We start from the raw sequence: 17,159 nt of genomic DNA, 5'->3' as shown, positions 1-17,159 counted from the left end.
CTCTAGAATTTAAGATATATTTTAAAAACTAATCTGAAACATGTCTCTGAAAGAACATGTTTCATAGAGAAAGCAAATAACTATTTTACCATATAAAATAATAAAGCCCTTAGTAAATAAACCTTTTAGGTTTAACTTATTTTAGGAAATCCATCACTACATAGCCTTTTCAAAACTAAATAGTAATATAACTTAGGCTTTCAATTAGTAAATTACTTGTCTACCATTACTCTACATATACAACCTACATTTTATACAAATTTATATACATTTACATACACCCACACCCCTCAGCCAAGAGAAAGGGGAAAAAAAGCCCCAAATCAACATAGGAGTTTTTGTTTGTTTGTTTATTTTTAGGTTCTCCATGCGCCCCTTAAAAGACAAGATCCAAGAAATGTAGAATATTTCTCTTCTTTCATAATGACAAACTTAATTTCCAAGTCATAAGTAGGAAAACAAATCCAGTCTCACCTTGCTGTGATGCAGGAATAAGGACCTGCTGGGTCTGCGCTTGCTGAGGTACCGTCTGCTGAGGCTGAGCTTGCTGATGATGGTGATGGTGGTGATGCTGCTGCTGCTGGGGTTGATGCTGCTGTTGAACTTGCAGTAGAAGCTGCTGCTCTTCTGAATGAAATCCATCTACTGCCCTGGACTGCATTAGTTTGTTTTCCCATAACTAAGGCAAAGAACATTAAAGATTTCTAAGTGAAAAATAACTCTGGACAGATGAACACAACAGTTTTATTAATCTCTTTATAAAGTTATTCCATTTTAAAAACTGATACAGACACAGAAATACAACAAATCTATAATTCTAACCCAAGTGTAAACAATAACAAAAACAAAATTTTAAAGTATCAAACCTCATTTCTGCCACATCGGAGTACTGGAGATTTTGTTTCTTTTTCTATCTTCAGTAAACTTTCTATAGTAATTCCTTAATCAGCAGCTATTATTTAGCAATGAGTTTCATATAAGCTACTTCTTTAGTAATCAAAGATTATCCTTTATAATATCAAAATCATTACTAAACTATTTTTATATGGAACTTTTTCCTTATAAAAATACAAAATATAAAATTTTCTGCTTCAACATAAAAAACATAAATTCTCAAATAACATACAAAATATAAATTCATTTAGAACAGTGAGAAACATAGAGATAATCCCCCAAAGAAGAAAAGCCTAACTTTCCATCTGTCCAATCCTACAGAAAGAAAAAGAACCAGCGATGCCTGAAGGTCTTAGTAGTTATCCCAACACTTCTTGAAATGTCCTTCCTTCTTCCATTATGCCAATTGGCAATCCTTTTCTGTTCAGCCATTTCTATTTTCTCATTTCACCTTAGGTTCTATGATAGGAAAAAATCAGAATGGACAAAAAGAAAGAAAGAAAACATGTGCAACGATTTCATTCTTCTACCTAACACATTTCCTCTCTACCAGGTTTAGTGTTCATTCTGGAGCCTTAACCTTATAAGAAACTAGCCAAAAAGGCACAAACTATTCCCTGAAAATGCAGATAAAACTTCATTCAGTCATTCTGCACACAAGGCTCTATATATACTTTGTCTTCTCTTCCAAGATTTGCTCTTGGGATACTGCCTAATTGACCTTAAGCTTCTATCAGATCCTTTGCCTAACTGACCTTAAGCTTCTATCAGATCCTTCAAGAACGTCCCTTTGCCATACAGAGAGTTTTTTATTTTATTATTATTATTTTTTAATTTAAGAAATAGAGACAAGATCTCACTATGCTGCCCGAGCTGGTCTCGAACTCCTGGGCTCAAGCAATCTGCCCGGCTTGGCCTCCCAAAGAGCTGAGATTACAGGCATGAGCCAACATGCCTGGTCATACTCCGTAGAGATTTTTTATAATCTCCTAACCCTTCCAATCATTCCCGACATTCTAGATTTGTTGTCTTGATGCTAGTAACAATTCCACTAAATCTCTAATGGCTTACTGAAAAAGCAAATATTAAGGTCAATTTCCTAGGGAATCCTACTGGCAGGCACAGTATTTAGATTTACCTGAAGTCTATTCTTAGAGAGATGGTAACAAGATCTATCTCACTGGTTGTTGAGGATTAAATGGCGTATCTATGTAAAACAATTATCAGTGTTACATAAAATTGGTGATCAAAATATATTATTATTGGTGGCAATGGTGGTGGCATTAACTGTTTAATAAAGCCTTATACCATAAGTCAAGAACCCAGTTAGTCCTGGTTTGGCCACTTATGTAACCTAATAATTTATCTTTCTTAGGCTTCTTTTTTTTTTTTTTTGAGACAGAGTCTCGCTCTATCGCTGGGGCTGGAGTGCAGTGGTCGGATCTCAGCTCACTGCAAGCTCCGCCTCCCAGGTTTACGCCATTCTCCTGCCTCAGCCTCCCGAGTAGCTGGGACTACAGGCGCCCGCCACCTCGCCCGGCTAGTTTTTTGTATTTTTTTTAGTAGAGACGGGGTTTCACCGTGTTAGCCAGGATGGTCTCGATCTCCTGACCTCATGATCCGCCCGTCTCGGCCTCCCAAAGTGCTGAGATTACAGGCTTGTCTTAGGCATCTTCTTTACCCAAAAGGGGAACCAATCGGATTAGATTACTTCTAAACTCACTTCCAGTGAATAAATTTAAGTCTCTGCTAATCCCAGGCGAAAGACAGCTAGCTTCCTCCCGTAGTAACAAGCACTACTTTTTGAGAGCCCATGTTGTGTCTGATTCATCTCTGTAAAGTGGGCATCTAGCATAGCGCACCATCAAAATAGATACTCACATGCTAAATAAAACACATTATGACTAACGTATTATATATAGTAAGGCTTCCAAACAGTCTGTTATCACTCAAACCTTCTACATCTTCTCCTCTCTTCCAAAACAAAACAAAGCCTGTTTCTTGTGAGCCAAAAATCAAGGTGAAAAAAAGTCTTATTAATGCTTTGTTTAAAAAGTGTTTTAAATTGTAATTTTCTACACTTTATGCTTCACTTTTATCACCTCCAATTGGTTTACCCACAGCAATCTAGACCCACCACTTCAACGAAGCTCCCATGATAATGGCAAATATTAATGAATACACATTATGTGTGGCTAAGTACTGGGCACCATGACTCACCTAGACTCCCGTGTAAATGACCTAGGAGTCACAATCCACCCCAACAGCCTACCATTACCGTCTATTCTGATTCACTGTTCCAATGTATCTTTATGACACGGCCCTGGTCCTTTCTGCGCAGCAGTACTGCAAACAGTAGTAACGCAGTGACTGAGCGCTTGAGTTTCCTGCATCAAGTCATACAGTCCACAAATAATTATGTCCTATATGCCAAACATTGTTACAGGCATTGAGAAGACACTGTGAACAAACCTGAGAAAAATGCTTGACCTTACAGAGCAGACATTCCAGTGTACGCTTGCCCTTCCGATCTATCCTCTATACATCAGTGATCCTCAAAATGCGGTTCTAGACCCAACATCAGCATCACCTGGATACTTGTTAAAAATACTGAATCAGCAGCTCTAGGGGTAAAACCAGAAATCTAATTTAACAAACTGTTCATTCAGGTTATTCTGATGGATGCTAAAGTGAGAACTGTTTTAAAATCTAAACCGATGTTTTTCAAACTGAGGACTGCAACCCACTAGTGATTCAAAGTCAATTTAGAATTTTCTTTGTAGTCCTCTCTCCTTCTCTCCGTTTCCTCTTTCTCTCCCCTTCCCTCCCCTTCTCCGCCCCTCTCTCCCTTTCCTTTCTCCTTCTCCCTCCCTCTCTCCCCTAAGAATGTTTTTTTGTAAACAAAATAGAATTGAAAGAAAAAATCAGACTGTACTGCACTGAGAAAAAACTTCTGCAGATTTGTCATACACTCATATACTTGTGCATATATTTGTTCAAAATGTTAAATACTATTACTTCTTAAGGAGAGTCCTAGTCAAGAAGTTTGAGAAACACTGTTCTACACTGTTATCAAGGTGAATTTTTTTAAATTTATAAATATGATATCCTCTGTTTAAAAACTGGAACCACAGAGCAAAGTAATTTATTTACCTACCTACCTACCTACCTACCTAACTACCTACCTACCTAACTGATATGGTTTGGCTGTGTTCCCACCAAAATCTCAACTTGAATTCTACCTCCCAGAATTCCCATGTGCTTTGGGAGGGATGGGTAACTGAACCATGGGGGCTGGTCTTTCCCATGCTATTCTCAGGAGACCTGATGGGATTATCAGGTGTTTTCGCTCTTCCTTGTTCCTCATTTTCTTTTGCTGCCAACACATAAGAAGAGCCTTTTACCTACTGCCATGATTTTGAGGCCTCCCCAGCCATGTGGAAGTATAAGTCCAATTAAACCTTTCTTTGCTCCCAGTTTTGGGTATGTCTTTATTAGCAGCATGAAAACAAACGAATATAGTAAACTGGTACTAGTAGAGTGGGGCATTGCTGAAAAGATACCTGAAAATATGGAAGCGACTTTGGAACTGTGTAACAGGCAGAGGTTGGAATGGTTTGGGCAGCTCAGAAGAAGACAGGAAAATGTGGGAAAGTCTAAAACTTCCTAGAGACTTGCTGAAAGGCTTTGACGGAAATGCTGATAGTGATATGAACACGGTCCAGGCTGAAGTGATCTCAGATGGAGATGAGGAATTTGTTAGCAAATGGAGCAAAGGTGACCCTTGTTCTGTTTTAGCAAAGAGAGTGGTAGCATTTTGCTCCTGCCCTAGAGATTTGTGGAACTTTGACCTTGAGAGATGATTTAGGTTATGTGACAGAATAAATTTCCAGGCAGAAAAGCATTCAAAAGGTGACTTGGGCGCTGTTAAAAGCATTCCATTTTAAAACAGAAACACAGCATAGAAGTTCAGAAAATTTGCAGCCTGACAATGCAGTGGAAAAGAAAAAGCCATTTTTTGAGGAGAAATTCAAGCTGGCTAAAGAAATTTGCATAACTAGCAAGAAGCCTACTGTTAATCTCCAAGACCATGGGGAAAATGTCTTTAGGCCACATCAGAGACCTTCACTGCAGCCCCTCCCATGACCAGCCCAGAGACCCAGAAGGAAAAAGTGGTTTCACTGGCCAGGCCCAGGGTTCCCATGCTGCGTGCAGCCTAGGGACTTGGTGCCCTGTATCCCAGCCACTCCAGCTTAAAGGGGCCAATATAAAGCTCAGGCTGTGGCCTCAGAGCCTGGAAGCCCCAAACCTTGGCAGCATCCATGTGGTGTTGAGCCTGCGGGTGCACAGAAGTCAAGAATTGAGGTTTAGGAACTTTCACCTAGATTTCAGAAGATGTATGGAAACGCCTGGATGGCCAAGCAAAAGTCTGCTGCTGCAGAGGCAGAGCCCTCATGGAGAACCTCTGCTAGGGCAGTGCAGAAGAGAAATGCGGGGTCGGAGGCCCTACACAGAGTCCCTACTAGGGCACTGCCTAGTGGAGCTGTGAGAAGAGGGCCACAGTCCTCTAGATCCCAGAATGGCAGACCCACCAACAGCTTGCACCGTGATCCTGGAAAAGTCGCACTCAATGTCAGCCCGTGAAAGCAACTGGAAGCAAGACCACCCTGCAAAGCCACAAGGGTGGAGCTGCCCAAAACCATGGGAACCCATCTCTTGCATCAGCATGACCTGGATGTGAGACCTGGAATCAAGGGAGATCATTTTGGAGTTTTAACGTAAGACTGCCCCGCTGGATTTCCGGACTTGCATGGGCCCTGTAACTCCTTTGTTTTGGCCAATTTCTTTCTCCCATTTGGAACAGCTTTATTTACCCAATAACTGTACCCTCATTGTATCTAGGAAGTAACTAGCTTGCTTTTGATTTTACAGGCTCATAGGCAGAAGGGACTTGCCTTGTCTCAGATGAGACTCCAAACTGTGGACATTTGTGTTAATGCTGAAATGAGTTAAGACTTTGAGGGACTGCTGGGAAGGTATGATTGGTTCTGAAATATGAGGACATGAGATTTGGAGGGCCAGGGACAGAATATGGTTTGGCTATGTCCCCACCAAAATCTCAACTTGAATTTTATCTCCCAGAATTCCCACATGTTGTGGGAGGGACGCAGCGGGGAGGTAACTGAATCATAGGGCCCGGTCTTTCCCATACTATTCTTGTGATAGTGAGTAAGTCTCACGAGATGTGATGGGTTTATCAGGGGTTTCCGCTTTTGCTTCTTCCTCATTTTCTCTTGTACGAAGAGCCTTTCACTTCCCACTATGATTCTGAGGCCTACCCAGCCATGTGGAACTGTAAGTTCAATTAAACCTTTTTTTGTTCCCAGTTTCTGGTATGTCTTTATCAGCAGTGTGTATATGTCCTTATTAGCAGTGTGAAAACTAACTAATACACCATCTAACAACCTGGAATACTTATTTGCAAAAGATTCATAGGTCTCATTTTACTACCCCTATCAAGCCAGACTCTCTGGAAAATCCAAACATCTGCATTTTAACTAGTACCCCAGATAATCCTCACTCTAAAGACCAAGCTCCTTAGTATAGCATGTTACCATATACCAATTGCTACTACAACTTGAACTCTATTTTCTCACAGTACCAAATTACTTGGAGGTCCCTGAATATATCATATGTAACCTTAATGGACTATTCCTTATGATCAGCAGTTTTCTCCCACAATTCCCTATACAAGACAAATGCCAAAGTCTCAACAGCCTCAAAGAAAAGCCATCACTCACTGCCTCCATGCCTAAGAGATACTTCTATTTTGTACTTACCACACATAGTCTACCACTTCTATCAAAGTATGAATATCTTCTAGGCAGCAACTGTCTTATTCAGGATCTAACTTCAAAGAGGGAAAACAAAACTATTGTCTTCTAGAATACTGTTTCTATATAAGGATGCTACTGACATTTTGGGCAGGAAAATTCTTTATCATACAGAATGGTCCCACAAGAAATATGCAGGAATTGCAACATTCCTAGCTGCTGTCTAGTAAACGCCAAAAATCCCCATGAAATGTTGAACATGGCCCCACACATTTCCAACAGCTTTGGGAGAGGTGGGTAATCTACTGAAAATCATTATTTACCAAGTACTATAATACTGGTTCTAGGTAATGTAAGACATGCAAAAAGAGTATCATACAAGTACTTTGTATTAAGCTTATAATGCCAATTACCATAAAATTCAAATTAATTTAATGTTTATAGTTTCTCTACAATTCCATTTTCACACAATCTTTATTTATCAAAATATTAGATATCAACGGTTTAAAATAAACAATGAGGCTGGGCATGGAGGCTCATGCCTGTAAACCCAGCACTTTGGGAGGGTGAAGTGAAAGATCACGAGGCCAGGAGTTGAAGACCAGCCTGACCAACATAATGAAAATAAAATAAATAAAACAAACAAGGAAACACTATTTTGGCAATAGTAATCATACTAGCATATTTCTTTCTTTCTTTCTTTCTTTTTTTTTTGATGTGGAGTGTCATTTTGTTGTCCAGGCTAGAGTGCAAAGGCGCGATCTCGGCTCACTGCAACCTCTGCCTCCTGGGTTCAAGCAATTCTCCTGCCTCAGCCTCCCCAGTGGCTGGGATTACAAGCACGTGCCACCACGCCTGGCTAATTTTTGTATTTTTAGTAGAGACGGGGTTTCACCATGTTGGCCAGGCTAGTCTCAAACTCCTGACCCCAAGTGATTTGCCCACCTCGGCCTCCCAAAGTGCTGGAATTACAAGCATGAGCCACCGCACGCAGCCACTAATACAGTATTGAAAACAATCAGGAATACTAATCTTTGCAAGGTATCTGAAATTAGATGGAGAAAATTCATCTGTACCCAAAATGATTCAGGTGTACATTTGTATATCGTGTTAACCAGACTAGTAACTAAAACTTACTAAATTCTGTGCACTTTATAAACACATGTACAGACTAGTTTTTTCACAAAAATCCTATTAGATAGATATTATTATTATCTCCTTTTTACAGAAAAAGAATCTGATGAGAAAGAAGTTAGGTAGCTTATCCAAGATCACTCTAACTAATGGCAGACAGAATAGGGATATAAACCAGGTGGTCTGACTCCAATGTCCCAGTCAGGGCTAGAGAGTGAATGTCTCTTTGTACTCTGCACCCCAGGACCCTCACTTGCCTCCCTTTAATCCCAGTACTAGTTCAAATTCCTAGTCTCTAAACTGGACTGCTGCTATCAGAGCAGGTCACCAACCTTCAAAACCATCTCAGGTGCCACCCACCAACAACCCAAGATCTAGTCAAAACTCTCTTACCTTCCTTCCTACTGCTAAGTACTGTATATGTCACATGGATGCAAAAGGACTAGGTTCGTGGCTCTACCATTTACTAGCTAAATGACTTTGTCAAAGCACATTCCAAGTCTACTTGGAATATAAAATCATAAGATTTTATGGATGAGGGGACTTACTGCTCCCCAAGTTAATCCCCTTACCGTTTCCCTACTGTTAATCCCCAAGACCATGGAGAAAATGTCTCCAGGCCATATCAGAGACCTGCATTGCAGCCCCTCACATCACAAGCCCAGAGGTTAGGTGGCTAAACCTGGCAACATGGTGAGCTAGAAATTCTGAAGGATTCTCCTACTTTCACAAAACATCCAGCTCCTGGATAAAATATATTACATTTCTGGGTTCCCAAGAAACAATGCTGGAGAAACAGAGCTTTCCCTAAGAGTAAATGAAATGAAATAGTAGATTATTATTCAACTTATGGTCCAAATATTTATATATAATTAGAGTATATCAAGTACTTTTTATGTATACAGCTAGAGTATATTTAGAATAGTGGTTCTCAGCCAGAGGTGATTTTGCCCCCCAGCGACATCTGGCAATGTCTAGAGACATTTTTGGTTACAACTGAAGGGTGCTACTGGCATCTAGTGGGCAGAGGCCAGTTGTGCTGCTAACATCCTACAATTAATAGGACAGCCCCTGCAAAGAAGAATTAACTGGTGCAAAATGTCAATGATGCCAATGTTGAGAAATCTGAACCAGAGGCAGATAAACGGAATTTCAGATATACTTCCAATTGAGGCAACTCTTCTCATTTTGTTTTATTAAAAAGAGAAAAAATGTTTTATATTTCCCACAGTACTTGATGTCTGGAAATAGGCAGGTCGGAAAATCTAGAAATCTGGCTGATTTTATCATTCACTTTGAAGAGAATTTCTAGAGTGTCATTCCCACCCATAGACACTCATCAATCCAAAACACATTTATATTCAAATATAGATTTACTGAAAACCAGGGCTGTATTTTATTGTGTTTTTTCTACCTCTCATAGTTTACACATTAAAGTAGGCCCGCAGTGGTTCAAGAGATAACCTCAACGACTGGGTTGAAATATTCTTATCATCTCCCTTTCTGCATTACCTCATTAACTCTCAAATTACATGCATTCTTATCATTCATCTTTGTCCTCAATCTAATTCACCACTGCCTCCTTTATAGCCTTATACAAGCTTCTGATGTTTGTAAAATGGCCCCAAAAAGTGGGGAGAGGGGCTAGAGCTAATAATGCCAGTGTTTCTAAACCATAAAATATGAAATTAAACTTCGTTTTATTAAGCAAGAATGTCTAAACCTGAGCAGTCCAATATGGCAGCAACAAGCCATATGTAGTGATTTAGGTTTAGATTAATAAAAATTCAGTTGCTCAGTTCCACCAACCACATTTTGAGCGCTTAATAAGCATATGTGGATAGTGGCTACCCTACTGAAGAGCACAGATATAGAACACTTTCATCACTGCAGAAAGTTCTATTGGACAATGCTGGCTGTCCAGCTGTTAAATCTAGGGCATATTCTAGAAATTCTAATGAGATCCTGAAGAAATTCAGTGCAGAGAATTAAAATAAACTCATTTTAGTCTAACAGTTTTATTTTTAACTTCAATACAACCCAGATAGAAGAGTATGGCCCATTTAAAAACAACAAGAATATCACACTATTTTGTTCAGTTAGATTCAGGTGCCATATCTGTTATCAAACAATTCAATCAAATACTTACTGAATGCCAACCACATATGCCCAGACATTGCAGTAGAAGCTGGGGATTCAAAGTTGAGTAGGTCACATTTTTTGTCATTAAAAACTAAGTATTAAACTAAAAATCAGTGTGTTACCTATAAAATATGTACCAAAAAAGTCATATATAATAAAAATGGAGGTGGAAACATTTAGTTTCAAAGATAGCTCATTCTCTTCAAGAGAATGTCTCGATTCTACTGTTAAAGATAGGAAAAATAAATTCTCCGGATTTTCATTGTGAAAAGCAAGAGTAGGTAACAACCCAGACTGACCACTAGAATTTGACCTAGAGAAAACTACCTAACATCTTTAGAACTGATTTTCTACACCTAAAAATGCTACATTTTCTATACAAGGTCACAAAACTACAAGGACAACCATTATAAAAGTATAACATAAATTGCAAAAAACTCATTCCACGTTACACTAAGGAATCAAAATAAGCTTGTTTTATTATTCACATCCCTCAGTTACTTCATGCTTCTTGAACAACTTATACTGTTCTTCTTCCAACTCATGTCTCAGAATTAGCACTCTTACACTTGTATTTTTAGATACCTACTCTTCACTATTAGTAACCCTTACATTTTTTTCAAGGTAAATACGTATTTGCTCATCTGTTTCACACCTATATATTTTTCTTACCTCACACAGGTATATTCTTGTTTTTGTTTTTTTTCCGAGACGGAGTCTTGCTCTGTCACCCAGGCTGGAGTGTAGTGGCATGATCTCGGCTCACTGCAACCTCCAGCTCCTGGGTTCAAGCCATTCTCCTGCCTCAGCCTCCCCAGTAGCTGGGATTACAGGCACGTACCACCATGCCCAGCTAATTTTTGTATTTTTAGTAGAGATGGGGTTTCACCATGTTGGCCAGGCTGGTCTTAAACTCCTCACACAGGAATATTCTTATGGAAAATTCTAGAGAAGTTTCCTGCAGATATCTATTAATAAATACATCGAGACCTACTTCATCACCAAAATCAAGGTGAGATTTGCTTTACGTAAAATAAACTAGTTGCCAAGCTGCAGCCTCCACACCCATGCTGGATGAGACCACAACAAATGTTCCTTAACATTTATTAACTGTGATTATTTATTTGTACATAGACTTAAAGGAGCTTAATACTCAACTTCTAAACCAGCAGTTCTAAAACTCTTTTCATCTCAGGATGCTTTATCACTTTAAAAATTACTGAGACCCTCAAAGAGCTTTTCTGTATGTGAATTACACCCACCTATATTTATAGTAACAGAAATTATAACACATTTTTAATGTTTACTAATTTATTTAGAAATAATGGATCCATTGTATGTTAACATAAATAACAGTTTTCTGAAAATAGTCATATTTTAGTAAATAAAATTGAGTGACAATGACAAACGACTTAAAGAAAAATAGCTAGATTCTCATATCTGCCCGTGTTTTCACTTTGTTTTGGTTGAGGCATACAAAGAAAATCTGCCTTCCTACAGTTAAGTAGTTAGGAAAGGAAAAGGTACTTTTAAGCGATAGTTTCTTACAAGTTAGTTACAATGCAGAATATGAAACCATATAACTATGAACCTTTCATACTGTTAAAGTTCATTAATTTATCTTGCATTTTGAATGAATTTTCCAACATTATGCATTGGACATTCAGAAAATACAAGTTCAATGAATTATACAGATCTTTCGAATGTAAACACACTTCATTACAGAATATCAAACAATCAAATTTCTTAGTATCAACACTGAGTCCACATTTTTTTAATATTCAGAAATGAGAAGTATGCATACCGCATTTCTGCTGCTTATTTACAGTTATCGCAAGGAAAAGCATCTGTGCACTGGAGTTGTGAATTTAACTGGTCACTTTTCTCACAGGATACAACTTTTACTTGAAAGAATAAAGGCAAACTATGATTTTCCAGACTTGAGCATTTAGTCAACCTTGTGGACCCCTGGAAAGAAACCCTGGGGAGAACCCAGGACTCCGTGAACTATACACCTTGAGAACCACTATTCTAACCAACAGGGCAAAAATATTCCACAATTTCATGACTCATTACACTGCAAGGAAAACTGCCAATAAAAAAAATCTAAATATTTCTGCTTAAATCCAAGATACAGAAAACCAGCTCTTAATGTAAAATATATTTAAAACATTTGGCCTACATAAAGGGTCTACTTCAAGAACCTAAAATTCTTTTATCAAGCACTTAATCCCTACAACTTAAAACACACTTAGAATACAGGTACATTAAGACCATTAAAAAAAGGCAAAATTAAGGCTGGGCACTGTGTCTCACGCCCATAATCCTAGCACTTTGGGAGGCCGAGGCAGGAGGATCACTTGCAGCCAGGAGTTCGAAAGCAGCCTCGACAACATGGTGAAAACCATCCCTACCAAAAATACAAAAATTAGCCAGGCATGCTGGCATGTGCCTGTAGTCCCAGAGGTGGGAGGATAGTCTGAGCCTGGGAGGCGGGGGTGCAGTAAGTCCACATTGTGCCACTGCACTCCAGCTGGGCGACAGAGCCCGACTTTGTCTCAAAAAAAAAGAAAAGAAAAAAGAAAGCAAGAAAACTCTTTCAGGCATGTCAAGTAATTAGACCATAAAATGTAGAATGTTAACTATCCAATGATAAGTGCTAATGCTACTATCAGGCATTGTGCTAAGATTTTATATGGTTATTCCATTTAATCCTCAAAACCAACCTATAAGGTAAATACTACCAATTTCCATCTTACATGTAAAGAAACTGAAATATAAATGTAGCTTGCCTAAGGTCAGAGGAAGAATGCATGGTACAGTTGGGATTTAAAACCAGCACACTTCCCTAAACTCTACGTTCACCCTACAGAAAAATTACAGATTCACCTCTAACTAAAGAAAATGATTTGGGGTGAAAAAGTAGGAATATTTTAAAAAAGACAAACTCACAGTTTTTAGTTCCATCAGTACTTGTTCATCCACTCCATCATCCAGAAAGATGTCTCTCACATCATTAATGACATCTTCAATCACAGATCTGTATAATTTAGGCTTTAAAGGAAAAATAAAAGACTTGATAAAGACAGTTTTTCACAGGTTACAATGTATGATTCAAAACAAATATTCAGAACAAATATAATAGTCATGTTGCCAACTAACTACATATGAATTTAAAAGATACAAACACCATCATTTGCCATAAACTGGATTTGATGACTGCATACTTTAATAAAAATTTTAAGATTAATGCAATTCATAAACAGATGGTCCCTATGTCTACAAGGTCCATACAATTTTCAATTATAATTTCCTATGTTATAGTCAAAATACCTAATGTAATGTTCAATAACAGCTTCAGGGGTTGCTTATGTCTGGCTTCTACTATTCCATGCTTGGTTTGAACTCTGTTGTATGTTTTACTACCTCACCACTCAATCTTAGACTTCGGAGAACCTTATGTCCAGAAGTCATCTGCCTGGTAATAATCTGCAACCTAATGAACATTAAGGTTTAAAAATCACCTAACTTCTGTTGTGTGACCCAGTCTGTACTTTCAAGCTATACCATTAAACTACTCATACACCCACAATGACAGGTCTCAAGGTCCCAAAGAAACAAGGTACACTGATTTCCTTCCCAGAATTTCTCCTCTACTACGGCCCAGATAATGCTATGAAACATTATAATGAACATAAACCCTCTAAATGTTTATTATTATTATTACAATTAGCACTGTTGGTATTACTTGAAGGAGGAGTGGGAAGTAAAGGAGCTGGCTTCTAGAAGGTTGAATGGTAAAATGGGCAAAATGAGAATAGATGTGAAAGAACTTTCAAAAAACAAATTTTTTTTTTTTTTTGAGACGCAGTCTCGCTCTGTTGCCCAGGCTGGAGTGCAGTGGCCGGACCTCAGCTCACTGCAAGCTCTGCCTCCCGGGTTTATGCCATTCTCCTGCCTCAGCCTCCCGAGTAGCTGGGACTACAGGCGCCCGCCACCTCGCCCGGCTAGTTTTTTGTATTTTTTAGTAGAGATGGGGTTTCACCGTGTTAGCCAGGATGGTCTCGATCTCCTGACCTCGTGATCCGCCCGTCTCGGCCTCCCAAAGTGCTGGGATTACAGGCTTGAGCCACCGCGCCCGGCCCAAAAAATAAAATTTTTTAAAAAACCTACAAGGTGGGAGATAGAACAATTAGCCCAATCCACATCCTATTTTTAACCTGTAAGACAAAAAGAAGTCATGTCAGATGACAAAACTAGAGCTGCCTTGACAAAACTAGAGTTGCCAGGTTATAAATCCTACCCATTATCAGAGAGTTATGGTTAACAAGCTTTTTAGATGTTTTCTCATTACTTGTGTTTCATACCTTGCTTAAGGTTAAATGGCCACCAAAAAAAAACCAAGTGTTTGTTCTCATGAGCAAACTTCAAACAGAAATATGTGTTTCACTACCATCTCTATCAGCAACACTGTGACACAGGGGAACTGCTAAGAAAATGTGTCCTTGCCTTGTGAAAACTACAAATAATGACGCCGGTTGCAATGACCTGTAATCCCAGCATTTTGGGAGGACTGCTTGAGCTCAGGAGTTCAAGACCAGTCTGGGTGACATAGTGAAACTCAGTCTATACAAAAAATTAGCCAGGAATAGTGGCACGTGCTGGTAGTCCCAGCTACTTGGGAGGCTGAGGTGGGAGGATGGCTTGAGCCCAGGAGGGAGAGGATGCAGTGAGCCAAGATTGCAGCACTGCCCTCCAGCCTGGGTGACAGGCCCAGACCCCTGTCTCAGAAAACAAAATACAAATGAGTTTGTCAGTACAATTTACCTCAACCATTAAAAACTATTTAATCCTTCTCATTACAAGAAAACCAATTCAAATATCTGGGTTCTTGCTTTACTGTTTCACTCACTAACCTGCTTTATTTTGCCAAATCCTCCTCTTGAAGTTTGTTCATCTGTAAAATGCACATTTCTGTAGTCCCTACTTTAACATTCTAATTCTATATATAAGGAAAGTATATCTGACTATGGACATCATCTTGCCTAAAGTGACTTAACTGAATTACAAAAGTATCTCTGTAAAGTGTGTGTGTTTTAACCAATAATGACTCCTCAAGGCATTAGGAGGGCAATATATTTTAAATTGGGAGTATCAATCTCAAATTGACAATATGTATGCTTTTCAGTAAACTAGATGGTGTTTTGGTGTTTCTGAAGTCAGTTACCTCTAAAAACCTTTTGCTTGGAGATCCAGACATGTATAGGTATAAATCTGCTTTCTTCTAGTACTCTCTACTTAATGAATCATTCTTTAAGATTTTATTTTTGTGTCTTAATGAACTCACCACTTAACAGCTTCATAAGCTCTATAGTTGAAAGAAGGGAAATGTGTACTCTTCACAAAATACATGCCTAATGAGTAATTTAGCAGAATTGTTCACAATTTGAAAAGCCCTCAAGATAATTTTTGAAAAGTATGTGGGCACATAGGTAGTATTTGAAACAAGCAATTTCTAAATTATTACTTAAAATTCTACACTATATTTGAGGCAAAGTTTCTATCTTTCACGAAATACAATTTAGGTTTGTCCTGATTTTTAAAAAACAGGTTATTTCAAACTTAAGAACTGGTAAATAAGAGGGCCACTAGTGGCATTATTAAGTGATTTGTTAGAAGGTTTCCTTCAAAAATGTTAATTCCCTGATGCAATGCTGGAAGATAAATTGGAATAATTTTTACACCGGATACTCATGTTAATATCCAAGGCAATAAAGTTCTACTTAGAATTTTTTTTAATCCAGTTTGCAGCATGTCTCTTCCCTCTAATTACTCATGATTCTCCTACACATAAATGGTCCTATACTGAAGCTTTAGGTACTTATCTATTTCTCTGAAAAGCCTCGTGTCTTTTATACTTACTATAGGAAAACATAATGAAATATTGGGAGCTATATTTCTAACATATTTCCTGAATATTTGAACAAAACACTACCAAAACCGAGTCCTCTGCAGCTAACACGTTCAATGTAGAAAACATTTTTTTTAAATTCCCGAAAATAATGCACACAAGAAAAATGGCTAGACCATCTGATCTAAAACTCTTTGTTTTAAATTATAAATTTTGAAAACTGTAAACAAAATAAAAAGGGACAGCGATTCGGATATACTTCCCCTAGCAAACAAAGAAGGCAAATCCTGGCTGCTGCTAGGAACAAAACCAAAACTTGGGGCTCTGAAAGCAGCCCCCGACGGGTGAGAAATTACAGCGTGAAAAAAGGACCTAGAAATAAATTGAGCTCTGCACGCGCCTGGCTCTCGCCTCGGGAGCACGCACCTCCCAGCCCCGCTCTCAGCAGCTCTCACTATTTAAAGCCGGATCTGGTGTTTAAATGGAGAGGCGGTGACGTAGGACTGAAAAGCACCTTCCCATCCTGGCAGAGTCTATATTAGAGAGCGGCAATGGCTCTATATAAACAGGGCAGCCAAAGGGAGGAGGACCACAAGGCTCAGGGACTGAAAAGCAGGGTAAGCGGCCGCAGCCATGATGGATCGACCCGAGTCGCCAACGGTACGGTGTCGGGCGGCCGCGGGCTGGTCTGCGGCATTTGGGACAGGGCAAAAACGTGTTTTATTGTCATCATAAAAATAAGAGCTGGGTGGACTAGTGATCACATTGCGTTGGTGACTGAAAAGGTTATTTATGTGACTGCTTTTTGCAAACCTACGTGATCGCAAGTAACCAAAAAGGGACCAAGGGGAAGAAGTAGGTAAATTTCAAGGCGAAAGCGGGGACACTTGGACCACTGCAGGCTTTTTTTGTTTGTTTTGGTGCTTCTGCTAGTCGAAGATACGATGGGGGTCTTCCCCTTCGCCATTTTACCCATTCGGAAGGAACTGAGATAAGTGCTTTTCAACCAACCTTCGTCCTTTTTTTAAACATAAAATGGCCCCAGTGAAGGTTCCCAAAGCACAACAGCCAGAAAAAACCTAAGTAACCCCCAAAGTAATCATTATTCTTCCACTGCATTAAAGTGGATCACAGTGGGTCTCGGGGGTTCGCCCGATTCCCCAGACACGGTTTTTGTTCTGCAGCCGCTTGGGAAGCCCTCGTCAAGCCAGCACGGACGGGCCCCTCGGGGGGAAAAGGCGGCT

General features: G+C 39.2%; 1 protein-coding gene across 2 annotated transcripts in view; it reads right to left on the bottom strand.

Annotated features, from left to right (window-relative positions):
• Nucleotides 1–17,159, bottom strand: part of GTF2A1 (general transcription factor IIA, 1, 19/37kDa) — a 46,190-nt gene that overhangs the window by 27,996 nt on the left and 1,035 nt on the right. Inside the window, exons 1-3 of one of the 2 annotated variants that reach the window (XM_011949467.1) lie at nt 12,957–13,059; nt 6,735–6,801; nt 475–679 (exon numbers count right to left, since the gene is read on the bottom strand). In XM_011949467.1, coding sequence (XP_011804857.1) covers nt 475–661 — 187 coding nt within the window. In that variant the 5' untranslated portion in view covers nt 662–679; nt 6,735–6,801; nt 12,957–13,059. Of the gene's footprint in view, nt 1–474; nt 680–6,734; nt 6,802–12,956; nt 13,060–17,159 lie in introns of those variants that run through there. The other variant, XM_011949466.1, reaches the window with a different exon arrangement.

This window comes from Colobus angolensis, unplaced genomic scaffold (assembly GCF_000951035.1).
Source record: "Colobus angolensis palliatus isolate OR3802 unplaced genomic scaffold, Cang.pa_1.0 Scaffold3, whole genome shotgun sequence".
NCBI classification, from domain to species: Eukaryota; Metazoa; Chordata; class Mammalia; order Primates; family Cercopithecidae; genus Colobus; species Colobus angolensis.
The sequence above is the reverse complement of the archived record's forward strand: the minus strand, read 5'-3'. Positions and strand labels throughout refer to the sequence as shown.